The 15,363-nt window shown below is 38.2% G+C and overlaps 1 protein-coding gene across 9 annotated transcripts in view; it reads right to left on the reverse strand.

The window, feature by feature from the left end:
• Positions 1-15,363, reverse strand: part of LOC143189077 (uncharacterized) — a 407,881-nt gene that overhangs the window by 106,639 nt on the left and 285,879 nt on the right. Inside the window, exon 10 of one of the 9 annotated variants that reach the window (XM_076374697.1) lies at positions 5,805-6,062. The exons of the other annotated variants lie outside the window; for them this stretch is intronic. Within the exon in view, the coding sequence (XP_076230812.1) occupies positions 5,925-6,062 (138 nt within the window). The 3' untranslated portion in view covers positions 5,805-5,924. Of the gene's footprint in view, positions 1-5,804; positions 6,063-15,363 lie in introns of those variants that run through there. 9 annotated transcript variants of the gene reach the window in all.

Genomic DNA, 15,363 nt, shown 5'->3' on the forward strand with positions numbered 1-15,363 from the left:
CGACCGGCGTACCAGGTACGCTACCTGGGGGTATTTTTTGACCCGAGAAGGAACTTTAAGTTCCATATTGGACAGGCGGTTGACAAGGCTATCAGGACAACCGGTAGTCTGTCAAGATTGCTATCGAATCTGTACGGCCCCAAGATGTTTGTACGTAGGGCCTACTACAGCATTCTGGAGAGCATTATACTTTACGCGGCTTCAATATGGGCAGACGCAATCCAGAACGCGACCAATACAAAGGCCTTGCGCGTATACACAAAATGGGCCTTAGCCGACCGACATGCGCATACAGGAGTGTGTCTTTAGCAGCGCTCTGTGTACTGGGGAGGGCACCGCCCCTATCGCTTAAAGCAAAGGAGAGGGTGCGCATCTACGAAACCACCCATAAAATTTGGCACTCACGGGAAACGCGAGGCACTGCGGTCCGGCCAGCGGTCCCTGTAGCACTCGCGACATGGAAGGAACAGCAGAAAGAGGAGACGAAAGAGGCCACTATTGACGAGTGGCAGACCCAATGGCGTAGAGAACGGCACGGTTGATAGACTTACCGCCTTATACCTGAGATACGACAGTGGCTTCTCTATTCCGCGGAGTTAGATTATCACTCCACCCAGCTACTCGCTGGGCACGGCTGTTTCGCAGCCTTTCGGCATAAAATAGGAAAGGCCCAGGAACCGGATTGCTGGTTTGTTTGCGGGGTGGAAGACACTGCGGAACATCACCTAGTGTGGTGTTAGAGATGGCAGGAGGAAAGGGAACGCCTTTTGGATGGGCTTGATATGTCGTTGCAACTGCGCCCGACAGCCGAGGATATATTCGCGAAAACTCTGACCAGGCGGAACAATTGGAAGTATTTTAAGGAGTTCGCCCGCTCAACACTTCTCGTAAAAGCAAAATCGAGAGGGACATACAAGCGACTAAACTGGCGAACAGGAGTCACATAGACACGCCGGACTAAGTCCTTGACAGTCCAGACGGGCTTAAGGGCGAAGACGCCCAGAAGCCACATAAATCGGTACGAGGCTGAGGGCTCTGTACCGGGGTATCCCCTTAGGTGCAGGCTCGGTGAATGGCGCAATGGAGGCGTTTTAATTAAAGCGCCCCCAGAGAATGGAGTTTGCTGACTCATTCTTGTACGGTCCCGTCCCAGAACGTCGGGCCCTGATGTGCGAGTTGCGTTCCGGGGTGGTCGGCGTCTGATGGGACAACTAGCGGCGGTCGTGGGGTTTTAGTGGGTATTCCCAAAGTATTAGGGCGAGTCCCACACTCTCCCGGGTATAGCACACCCGCCCGGGAGGTGCGTAAATGCATTCCCCCACATAAAAAAAAAAAGTTGCTCTGTCGTACGTATAATACGTATTGAATCGAGCAGAGCAACTCCCTAGTCGCAGGGGACAGACGGTCAGCTGTAATGCAAGAGTAGGATTTCAAGCGTCTGGAGACCAAACTACTTGAGCTCGTGAAACTGGCTAAGCTGATTACGCTTAACGACCTGTCGAATTGACTGGCGCAAGACTGACTGCCGAAAGACGATTGCTGCGAGAGCCGCGTGTGTCTCCGCAAAACGCGAAACACGCTAATTTTGCCGCTACGCAGCGCTCGCCAATTATCTTTTGTATCGTTCTAATGTGATACGATTTACTCTCTCTCTCCTTCAGACTCCGATGTCTCCACTCGACATCGGGCCTGGAGTTCAAAACCGTTGCTCGACAATGCTCACCTTGTTTGAACTTCAATTTTAACGATAAAAACGAGTCATACTACAATTGACCGTGTTTTGCTGTTGGGACAACGGAATCTCCAACCGAAGGCGACCTTCGGTCGGTCACGTATACCAACAAACCACAAATCTCGCGGACGAGCCAAATGCCCGTTATATAACCGCTTTTTAAACAGAGTTCTATACAATCGCGAATTTATGAATATTGATTAAATTAGAGAATTGCGATGTATCTTTGCAATACGAAGACCATAATGTATATAGTGTTGCAAGTTACAATAATGAATAATGTAACTGTTTCTTGCCAGGGGGTTTGACACGTGTTGGACAGAATAGTAGCTCAGCATGATCGCCATGAAAATGTTGTGGATATTCTATACCAACTTCAAGAATATAACCTACAGGTGAATAATTTACAATCGAAGATATATCAAAATTTTCAACATTATCGGCCCATATATGGTAATGGTTGACACATTGCCCATCCATATAAATTGTTTATATCAAAATGCACGAGGTAACAAGGATGGATTCAATGGATCATAGAACGACATATACTTGTTGTTGCCTTATGCATACCTCCCGGCATATTGACACAAACCACGACGTATAACCCACTCAATAAACAAAACCTTACCAATATCAGTGAACAATTCAAAATTAACTTCAGTATGTTTTAACATAGCATCCCATGTAAAACCTAGTAATGTGTAACAGTATTCAAGATCTACACCATAACTCATAATACAGCATTCACGGAAATTTTCAAAAATATCTTCTAAGAGTAGAATACCTGTTTTTAAGTACAAGTGGCTGCATGCAGCTAAAGTTTTAATCTCGAACGAGCACCAGTTTGATGCAGGAATTTTACTGTATTTGATACGAAAGTACCTGGCGCCCATCTGGACGACTGTCCTTTGTCGAGCGACTTGCAGGGCGAATACGGCGAAAATATCAGACTGTCCTGTTTTGAGCTCACGGCAGTTCAATACAGGAAAAGCTTTTCCCATCTATCCGGAAAATAACCACACTGATAAAAGTAAATAGCCTGATAGCGTGTTTAAATTCACTATTAGATTTAGTATTCGCGACAACGCCCATCCACTATTACGTTCCTCAAAATCTTCCAACAATGTTATGGTATATTGAATTGTGTATCGCTCATAGCACTCTTCGAGGTCCGATGCATGAAATAGTTCACAGTTTTTAGTATTTAAGCTTTTCCTTTAACATTTATTACGGGCTATAGATGCTCCATTAAATACAGTATTTACTTTGAGTGCAGTGTGTTTCACCAATGCATGTGTTACATGTTCAAATACCATGCTCCTCGCATCATGAAAAAAATGACGTGCATCGATATAATTTGAACTTACCACCACACCGATTAAAACACGATTTTAGAATGCAGTTTCTATTTCACGCCACAAGAGACCATTGTTTAAATGTCCTGTACCTTCATGCACGAAACGCATACGCTTCGATAATTTAAAACTTTCCATTTGTGCAATTCGTGTAATCAGAAATTGTTGAGTAGCTATTGACAATCGAGGGCGTTTTACTCGGTAATATTGTTCCAATAATTCAAGATACTCGTTGCAACGTTCTTCCCATGCAATATATTCATTCTGGCAATTCAAACGAATGAATTGTTCCCGTAATTCATGTTCAACAAGCCCGAAGTCATTCATGTTCATAATTTTTACTAATTACATACGCGTCTGATTGTAAAGATCAGAACTGATCGCAAACTAATGAAAGTGTACGCAATGTGTTAAAACTTTATTTAAATTGATGAATTAGTTGTACGTCTGTGAAAGGCAAGGTATTGATATCGATAAATGACCTCAGAAATATTTTAAAATGCAACATAATGGAAATCTATTCATATTATCAGAGTTTTAAATTCACAAATTATTATCTGAAAACCTGCGGGAGAAGGTATGGTATTGATGATCTGAGAATACCTTGCCTGGCCACACCAAGCTGAACACAGCATTTTAGCTGTGCATAGTGGTGTCATCTTAATAAGCGCAGTTGGAAAGCACCTAATCTTACATTGTGTTATACATTGTCGCTGTTACACGCTGCTGGAAAGCACATTTACACATTTTGATTTCTTATCCTTTTTTATATTGTAATTATTATCTTCTTTTTTTTGTGATTCATATCATATGTACTTGCAGCTCATTTTGATTTCACATATCTTTTTTACACTGTAATCTTCTATTTTTTGTGGGGATATGTTCTTTTGCGGGGTCTTCTATTTTTTTGTGGTACCCCTTTTCGTCTTCGACTTTTTCGTCTACTTGGCGTAATTTTTTTACTTTTATGAAGTTTTTTCAAATTACACAGAGACTAAATCATGTAGTATATTACAAATACATTCTTAGAAATTATTTAAGCAAACGCATTTTCGGAAATTATTTAACAGTTATTGCATGAGTATTAGTAGGATGCATACATTTTCTTTATGCATTATGCAATGGTTGTATACACAATACAAATGTACGACTAATCAGCTCTGATATTGAATCAGACATTTATTTATACAATTCGTCAAACATTTTTATAAACATATGTTATTGTAAGAGTATAAACTAAACATACATTTTTTCATTACGATGAAATATTAGACATCTATTATACAACTTAGCAAAATATATAATTATAATTGATGTAGATCATATTAATGAATCCTAACGATGGTAGGTGGGGTTATTCTTATTTATGTACTTTTACAGAGATAGATAAAGAGAAATTGACAGAGATAAAGACAAGCTGAATTCAATGGTTGCGGTAGGGAACCGTTCACATGACACGGGTAAGATCATACATGCCCCAAATTGATGTGACGAACCACTTGTGTGACTCATAGCGACGAAGAAATAGAAGTTGAAGGGGAAAAGCATGCATATTCGCAATAGTGGGAAGTCATTCTAGATTAAAAACATTTCTTACAGGGAATTGCATCAGTTTAGTCAACAAATTTGTGTCACAAGTGTTAGTTAATTGTATTTGAAACATTTCGTACAAAGAAAATTGTATTAATTACTGCTAATTGTCTACTAAAACAAAATTTTTATACATACAGTTGAATCAAACTGAGTTCTCAATATTCTGAAGAAAATGGTGAATCTGTGTTATACTCGAATGAACGAACCAATCGATGATGCATTGCACTCTCTAAAGAAAATTAAATATGAGAAGAATTAATCTTAATCTAAATAACAGTTTATGCATTTTTGTCAATTTATATGTATTTTATATGTATCTTATATGTAAAATTGATTTCTTCTAGTTTTAATTCTACTTTCAAACCACCATGTCCTGTTCGTATCTTGGGGAGAAGGTAGCCGCTGACATCAACTTTCTATAAATATTTAGAAATTGGAATCCCAGTCGGATTCATATCAACTGTGGAAATTATTCTTGATGACAAGTGAGGCACTCAACTTCTACAGCCAACACCAATATGGAATGCACTCATTGAGAAGCGTGCAGAAATTCAAGAAGGTGTCCTATCCATGAGTTCACATTCTTCACCAATATGGATTGAAGAATTTGTAATAGAATTTACCAGAATTCGCGAGGTTAAACTTATAAAGCTTAGTATAGTTAATATCTCCATATATTACTCTCTGGAAACATTGAATAATTTATTCAATCATGAAAAATGTATTAATCTTATGATATCATAATTCTATGAAAATACGCATTGTATTAATTGTTCAGTTTATAAATTTTGCAAATTTTCTAAAGCAAACTGATGTCACGCGAAAAACGGACATATCATGCATTACTAATATAATACATAACAGTAAATATTTCGATTGATTGTGAACTACTAGCACGTGCTCCAAATGTTCTTGTTTATACTTGTGATTTATACATTTATATAATATCGGAAGCACTTAAGTAAAAAAATTAATGTTAAATTTTTATTTCATATACTTAATCACCTATTACTCTTTACCTTTTCCACTCCATATTTGTATTTTATCAATTGATTCGTAGTAAATGCGACAATACACATACTGCTCTCTGTAATATTCTGAACATTTTAATCTCGAACGTTCTATGTTTGCATAACCGATTCCGCAGCGCCGCGAATTTCCGCGAACTAATGTTCCCGTGCCGATCTGTCGGTCTAGTCGCGCTACAGAGACCAACTACACGGACTAATAAAATAATTGTTTCTCTAATAATTGTAAGTCGTTTGCTTCATACTCTGGACGACTTTCTGTCCTTCCTCGCACTGATTCCGTGACTTTTCTACTCCTAACTCCGAGGATTCTGAGCGACCATCAGCCCCGCTTTCGACCCGTGCTGCAAAGAGCTGAAAAATCGGACACATACAATTTACGTTTGTCAGTATAGTATTAGCAATATGTATTAGCTCAATCAAAATAGATAATCGAGAGTTTCAAATTATCAACTATATTTTACTAAGAATATATTAAAATTTATATGAAATTTTTTATTTCAGGTAGCTATTCATAATAAAGTGGGGGGGGGGGGGGGGGGGGGGGGATATAATTTTTTTATTGATCTCATAAAACTTTAATTTTATATGACATTAAATTTTGAATAATTTTTACATTCACATTTACACAATCGACATAGTAATAATCAATTCCAAATAGCTTTCTAAGCTCCCAAATATCATTATCTTCCGCCTCAATCCACAACCCTTAGATAATCCAAATTTATATAGCCAATTAATCTGTGAATACATCTTCTTCTGGAAGATTAAAATAAAAGAGATTATCATGTAAAAGCTCTCAAATTAAAGAAATGTAAATGATTATACGTACCAAGTATGCAAAGTGTTCAAGTTTGTTAGAATCTATCTCTATTTTACCGTTTCTCCATAGATACTATAAAATGGTAAAACAATAAAATTAGTATTACATAAAAAATAAAAGATTTGTGTAATACATTATATTAAAATGAGTAGTTTATTTTTTATCTATGCTTACGCGTTTCCTTTTTTTTCTATAAACAATATATGTTGTGGGAACCAATCTCTATATTAACGATTAGCTGAAACCGTGTAAGTCTTAAAAGATATCCCGAGTGCATTCCGCGAGGTCCGAATCCGCTTTTTTAGACCGCATCGAAAGAATCCGCGAAGTTTCAGATAGGAAAGTGCGTGCAGTAAGGAAATCGCGTCGAGAAACGATCACGAACGACTAGTGATCAGCTAAACCTACAAGATGACAACATTAAGACTGTACGGACAGCAAAGAAGAGTTGGTATGTAATTTGCATATTACTAAATATATGAAACTGTTAACCCAAAACATAGTCTAACAGCTCACCTCTTTCTCTCTCTTTACACATACACTTTTAAGATAAGTTTAATCAAGGTGTGCTTTAGCACTTTAAAAGAACAAGAACCCTTAAGATTAATCTCTGCTGCTCTAAATGACCGTCCATCTAGATAGGACGCAACAGGCACAATGAAGGTGAATACTGTAGAAGTTTCTAATTATCGTCGATTTGGTTTTTAAAATTACCTACATTAAAATGGATAATGTAGGAGTTTCACAGTATCGAAGGTTCTGCTATTAAAATTACCTACTTACCATCTGTTAGTAAGACCTGAATGAAGACCACAGTAGGGTTCCTCTCCCCTCTCCCCTCTGATGTCTACCCCCTCGGTAACATCACCCCTGCTCCTCCCCCGTGGCGGTAGCCCCCCCCCCCCCCCCCCTGCCCCACTCTCGACATTGCCTAGTTATTGAAGATCCTCCAATACTCCGATACTACCACACAAAACCATTGATTGCCGAAGAGATTGAGCAGCTCGACGTACTTAGGCGTAGCCCATCTCGTGATATAGATCGCGACAGTGCCAGAACTAATCAGCGCTTGAATAATAAACAGTTAAAATTCTCGGTGAGTTCCAACTCTTCAACCTGGCCAAGGACCCAAAACACCTGTTTCGTACACAGATAGAGAGTAGCAACAAAAATTGGTTGCAGTAGTGGAATCTAATTAAAAACTAGAGCTACTAAAGCTACTAGAGAAGAGCAATTGCCCTCTCATCTGACAGGAGATGAAGAAGACAGTTGTAATCAGCCAGGAAAAAGAGGCCCGGTAACCGTCAATTGCCGACAGAGGACACTGACCGACGATTCAACTGACGACATCAACCGAAAAGCAATAACTAGACAACCCGAGCATTCAACCAGTAACAATGTTTAGCATAGTCTGCGTACTGCAAGTGCGAACATTTTTCTTCTCTCTTGTAATTGTAACACCGCATTGTGAGCGGCCTCCATATGCGACGAGCGATTTCATTAGAACCGTACACATTGTCCACGCTGTTAAACAGTTTTCTTGAGTAGTTCAAAAAGCACAGACGTATTGAAAATCTCTGGTAATTTAGTTAAGGATTTAATTTATAAATCTTAAAGTAAATAAGAAAATGTCTAGCGATAGTAAAACTGAAGTTGTAGCAGCAAGTAGTGAGCAAAATGTCACACAAAGAAAGAAATGTACGAAACGCTTTGTTTAAAAGTAATTCGAAAAAGTCAGTCAACAAAAAGCAAAATGTACACACTGCCCGTGTGTACTAAAAACAAAATATGGCAATACCAGTGGCTTATTACGTCATTTGAAAAACATTCATTCAACTGTAAACACAAGTGTAAAAAAATACAGTGAATCGATAGAGAGGTTGTCATATTTAGAAAAAGATTGTACGCGTGCAAAGAGCATAACTGTTTAAAAAGCGATTATGTAACGGGAATTTGGCTCGTCCGCGAGATATGTGGTCTGTTGGCATACATGACCGACTGAAGATCGCCCTCGGTTGAGATTTCCGTTGTCTTAATAACAAAACATGGTGAATTGTCGTATGACTCGTTTTAATTGTTACAATTCAAGTTCAAACAAGGAGAGCATTGTCGAGTAATGGTTTTGAACTCCAGGCCCAAGGTCAAGTGGGGACATCGGAGACTGAAGGAGAGAGAGAGAGTGAATCGTATCACATTAGAAAGGTACAAAAGATAACACTGTTCAACAAATTTTGACTTTTTTTCGATTTTGTAAACGTGAATAAACATTTCTTATAGATTTCGACGTGCTGATTACGAATCTGCAAACCGTTTTTCCCCAGAACGTACAGTTTTTGAGAAAATCAATTTTGAAAAAAATGACAAATTTTCAACTTTGGGATTTTCTTGTGCTTTTACCGTAACAGTTATTTAGTTGCTCTTTGCACGAAATGATTCTGTAGACTCTCCTGAATAAAATAATATAAATAGTTATTAGATTATAAACATCGAAATAGGTTTAAATAACAATTAAAGTGAAAAGGACACCCAAAACGCACCCATTTTTGCTGATATTTTTCACTTTATTTCAAAAAGTAAGGGTCTAGGGGAAAATTTGACTATAGCACGCGATAGAGCAAACATTTCTACTAAGGAAAGCATCAGGCGAATGTCCAAAATTATTTTTGTTTTCAATATAGAAATAAATTAGTTTGGCGAAACGCGCGGCGGCGACAGTGGTACTCAATGACGGCGGCGCGCGCGGAGGACGCCTCGCCTGTCGCCTGCCGTTCAGCGGTCCCTATACGCACACGGCACTCTTATCTTCTGGCAATATTATACTTAATTGACGTATTTATATAAATATATTATTTAATTATTTATAAATTATTGTCTCACAAATGCAAAAACATTGACAATTAATGTACGTATTTAAATCTACTTTTTACTACAGCGAAAAGAGAATATGAAAGTGTATTACTTTCTTACGACGTTTACAAAGATTAGACTGGCTTTAATATTTTTAAATGTGTATGCTTTCTTAAACCAACAATGTTATAAAGATTTTTTACTATTTGTATTAGATATCTGGACAATTTAGCGTTATTACCAAGCATCTATAAGATATGCAATCCTGAACGACTTTTCCTTACCCTTTGCTTAGCATTTTTCCGCAGTATGAAAATAGCCCGTGCCGGAGTGTCATCACGAATTTATATCGGAATACGTGCGTCTTGTGAATTGTATAGTATTCTATATGTTAGCGTCAACGTATTTTTAAGATAGTTTGGGACGGTTAGCCAAACGAGGACGTGTCGTTGAGGGATTTATGATAGGGTCTTAGTCCTACGTGTGGCTGATTGTGGGTGCATGAGACTAAACAGTCCCGTTGGCGACCGATGGTTGATGGCTACGTTGGGCCTCTCAGCTATCGAGTGTTTTGTGACTGTTTGGAAGAGGAGCGAGTGTTTAGAGAAAGCAAGCGGCCGACACCGCATTGCTAAAGAATAGGAATATTGTTCCTAAAGGATCTGGCCACGGAGTGGGGAAGGCTATGCCTTTTGGTAAGAAGACTGTGATAAACCCCACGGCACTTACCCCAGAACCTTGTACAAGGAACGTACTTTCGGGTAGTTTTTCTGACATATATTATTATTATTATTATTATTATACAATTAGTATTTGGTGTGTGTAGATTTTATTTGGAACATTTGTAGTGTTAGGTATTTTATAATTTAGTGGTAGTGTTAACTTAAGTGCAATTAGGCATAGTGACAATGTCTCGTGTGTGTGTAAATATAACAGATAACTTTTGTTATGTGTGTGGCGAAGTAATTTTTAAGAACACGCGAAGAACTATTACGAACTCCATCAAGGAAGCTTACGAAAAGTATTTTAATTGCAAACTTGGTGATCAAGATAAAGAATGGGCACCTCAAGCAATCTGCTCCAGATGCGCTACAGCACTATTAGTCTATAAAAAAAAGGGGAAAAAAACCATGCCTTTTGATACACCGATGGTTTGGATGGAACCAACAGACCATGCCACAGATTGTTATTTCTGTCTCACAGACATACGTGGACACACTTTTAAAAACAGAGGAAGAATTTCATATCCGACTATATCATCGGCTATACGACCAATATCTGCAGAAGATAACGCACCTTCAACACTTCCAGAAGCCACAACTGCCATTTCATCTTCGAATTCTGGTGAAAACACGACTGATGAAGCCGATCATGAACTTTTAATGGATAACCGTATTCATTTAATTAATCAAACGGATTTAAATGACTTGGTACGTGATTTAAATCTACCAAAAAGTAAAGCAGAGCTTTTAGCCTCCAGATTGCAACAATGGAATCTTCTCACACCAGAAACGTCCATTAGTTACTTCCGAAAAAGGAACGAAGATTTTAAAGAATGTTTTCTTACACACAACAATATATGTTACTGTCCTGATGTCGAAATTGTATATGCCAAACTAGGTTACGTACATCAACCTAAAGAATGGAGACTCTTCATAGACTCTTCAAAAACAAGTTTAAAGGCAGTATTATTGCACAATGGCAATTTATATCCTTCTGTACCAATTGCATATGGCGCGAAAATAAAAGAAACATATGATACTTTTAAAACACTTCTACATAAAATTAATTACAAAAAGTATAATTGGCATATATGTGGAGATCTAAAAGTTATAGGCATATTAATGGGCTTACAAAGTGGGTACACAAAATACTGCTGTTTCTTGTGCGATTGGGATAGTCGAGCAAGGTCAGACCACTATGTCGTTAGAAAATGGCCAACAAGAAAAAGCTTCCGTCCCGGAAAAAAAAATTTTCAGAATATTAATTTAGTCAACAAAAAGAATATTTATTTGCCGCCGCTTCATATTAAACTGGGAATTATGAAAAATTTTGTGAAGGGTATGGATAAAAACGGAACAGCATTCAAATATTTAAAACTGAAATTCCCAGCTTTGTCAGAAGCAAAAATAAAAGAAGGCATTTTTATAGGACCACAAATTCGAACATTAATGATAGATGAAGAATTTACTGAAAAAATGTTACCTGCAGAAAAAAAAGTGTGGACAGCGTTCAAAAATACCTGTAAGAACTTTCTTGGCTCATATCGATCACCAGATTATGAAAAAATTGTCGAAGAATTACTCCAGGCTTGTAGAGAATTGGGATGTAATATGTCTCTAAAAATGCATTTCCTACACTCGCATATGGACTTCTTTCCTGAAAATCTTGGAGATGTAAGTGACGAGCACGGTGAACGATTTCATCAGGACATTAGTGTGCTTGAAAAACGTTATACCGGCAAAAATAGTACTGCAATGCTAGCAGATTACTGTTGGCAGTTACAAAAAGAATCAGGACAATTATACAAACGTCAGTCGGGAAGAAACTGCTTTTAGGTACGTATATTAATTTTCACTGTTTTTGCATTTGTGAGACAATAATTTATAAATAATTAAATAATATATTTATATAAATACGTCAATTAAGTATAATATTGCCAGAAGATAAGAGTGCCGTGTGCGTATAGGGACCGCTGAACGGCAGGCGACAGGCGAGGCGTCCTCCGCGCGCGCCGCCGTCATTGAGTACCACTGTCGCCGCCGCGCGTTTCGCCAAACTAATTTATTTCTATATTGAAAACAAAAATAATTTTGGACATTCGCCTGATGCTTTCCTTAGTAGAAATGTTTGCTCTATCGCGTGCTATAGTCAAATTTTCCCCTAGACCCTTACTTTTTGAAATAAAGTGAAAAATATCAGCAAAAATGGGTGCGTTTTGGGTGTCCTTTTCACTTTAATTGTTATTTAAACCTATTTCGATGTTTATAATCTAATAACTATTTATATTATTTTATTCAGGAGAGTCTACAGAATCATTTCGTGCAAAGAGCAACTAAATAACTGTTACGGTAAAAGCACAAGAAAATCCCAAAGTTGAAAATTTGTCATTTTTTTCAAAATTGATTTTCTCAAAAACTGTACGTTCTGGGGAAAAACGGTTTGCAGATTCGTAATCAGCACGTCGAAATCTATAAGAAATGTTTATTCACGTTTACAAAATCAGACCCCTGTTGAACAGTGTAATTGGCGAGCGCCGCGTAGCGGCAAATTTAGCGTGTTTCGCGTTTTGCGGAGACACACGCGGATGCCGCAGCAATCCTTTTTCGGCAGTAGTCTTGCGCCTTGCGCCAGTCCTTTCGACAGGTCGTTAAGCATAATCAGCTTAGCCAGTTTCACGAGCTCAAGTAGTTTGGTCTCCAGACGCTTGAAATCCTACTCTTGCATTACAGCTAACCGTCTGTCCCCTGCGACTAGTGAGTTGCTCTACTCGATTCAATACGTATTATACGTACGACAGAGCACCTAGTTCGCCACAAGGTGACAATTCAGCGAAATTTGCGCTCTTGAAATCGGGGTATGCCCAGATTCTCTGACTTTCGTCTTCGTCAAGGAGCAAATAGGCCACTTCCTGGTTGATCTCTGAGCGACGGAATACAACAGAGAGAATTAACGTACGTGTCTATCACCGCTGCGTTACTCACGCTCTAGCACCCCGTTTAGTAGCAACCCCCGTGTAACGAATAGATGCACACGGTGCGGTGAATGGCGTCGTGGAGTCTCTGGCCGTCATGAGACACCAGGACTAGCAATTGCTAGCTATAGCGTGTCCTCCCGCTCGCGAATCCCCGCTTTCATCGGGATTCGTATGAAGCGAGTCTTTTTATAGGGTGCAAAAGCGAAGAGAAGAGGCCCCCCTCCTCTCTATCCACTCGCCTATCGACAACTTCTTCCTAGCGAAGAAACGTCGATAATACAGTCCACTGCATTACCTTGTGTTACGGCAAGGCATTGTTCCCCCCTCCATATAGGCTCGTTGTCGAAGCCTGGAGTCGAGAAGACTAGGTATAGCGCAATAGCCATATTCTCGCTTACCGGTGCGGTTGCAGCGCTTTTCTTTTTTCCAGACGCCAGCATCATTGTCCGGTGTCGTAAGAACCAGAGAGCCCCCACTCCACCGAAAGCAGCGAAGCCCGCCACGAACTAGGAGGCCCCCGCCTCAGAATTTGTCAAGGAAAATCAAATAAACGTCGTAGATAAGTTCTTTTCAGGGCCGATTCAAATTTGATTAAGTGTACTCGTTTTCTTTAAAAACCCTAACTCGCACCTTTTCCGGAACCTGGTTAGATCACTTATTCTAAGCGATTCTAACAATAACTAATGCCATTGCTCGCATGATGGCATTGAATTTGCAATCACTTAGTGTCGTTGAAGATAATGGCTCTCGACAATTACTTGAAGTTACCTAGCCACGCCATAAAATTGTTGATCCACATTTTCGAGATAAATAATACTACGTATGTATGATGATTTGAGAGAGCAAATTGAAAAGAAGATATATGCAGATATTGAAGAAGGTAATAGATTTCCTTATTTGAGGTATTATTACTTTTTATTATTTGTATTGTGTTCTTTATTCTTGTTATGTTCATGTATGGAATTGGCAGACACTATATTAACGTTCACAACTGATAGATGGAGTCCACAAAGTGTAGATAGTTATTTATCGGTGACATTGCATTACGTAACAAAAGACTATAAAATATGGCACTATGTGTTAAACCTATGCCATTTAAAACAATCACATACTGCGGAAAATATTAGAAATACGTTGCTTTCCTATTTAACTATATGGAAATTACAGGAAGTTAATAAACCATTGATATTTATAACTGACAACGGCCGAAATATTGTAAAGGCAATAGAAACCTGTACAGAATGGAAACGAATACCTTGTTTCGCTCACTGTCTACAATTGACAATAAAAAACCAATGAGAAAATTTCCCTTATATACGATTATGAACATGAAATGCAGAGCCATTGTTGCTTTTTTCGCAAGGTTAAAATCCACAAGAGAAAGATTTTTACAAGTGCAGCTACATACAAGTAAATCCGAATGAGATGCCTTTACGGTCACTGCAAGACGTGGACACTCGATGGAACTCTGTGTATATAATGTTAAGAGGATGAGTTATATTACAAAGGTCATTGAATTTGATCTTTTATTGTATTAGGACCCTTGAAAGATGCGACCGAATTAATGTTCCGAATTAATATTCCAATGCATACTGGATTAATGAACATATATTAGACATATGAAACGCAAGACAAAATAATAAATGAAATGTGCCAACATCTATGTATTGAATTACGAGTAATATTATTTTACTATTGAGCTAAAGATAAGTTATTTGCTAAAACAATTCTAAAAGTTATGTAAAATATAATATATTTTCAGGAACGTTTTGAGTATACTAAAAAAGATAATATCTTGGTATACGCAATGTGACTGGACCCACAATTTAAACATCGTCTTTTGCAACCTAAAGAAAGATATGAAACAATTAATTGCTTGAAAGAAAACATTGCGTTTGATACTGACATTAATAATAATGAGCGTACATCAGCTGCAAAATATAATGATAATGGTACATCTTTAAAAGTGTACATAAATCAATAGTTTTAGAAATTCTAAAAGACGTTTATTTAAATATTTACATATTTAAATATTTTATTCTATAGATGAACTAAAATCAAAGTTGTTCCGATTTTTGTATGATAAATGTGGTACGAGTATGTGTGCGTTTGCTCTTCTATTTGATACGTGTGGGTTCGACAGGGCGAAGTGCGCCCCCTGCGGCGGTAGATTGGAACAGACTCGCAGGAAGCGAGCACGTGCGATTGTAAAGGAAAAGACTACATAATTAATTTATTGTATTTTTGTTTATGTTATTACTGGAACAAACATGTTTAACTTGCTTCAC

Source organism: Calliopsis andreniformis, chromosome 1, assembly GCF_051401765.1.
Source record: "Calliopsis andreniformis isolate RMS-2024a chromosome 1, iyCalAndr_principal, whole genome shotgun sequence".
NCBI lineage: Eukaryota > Metazoa > Arthropoda > Insecta > Hymenoptera > Andrenidae > Calliopsis > Calliopsis andreniformis.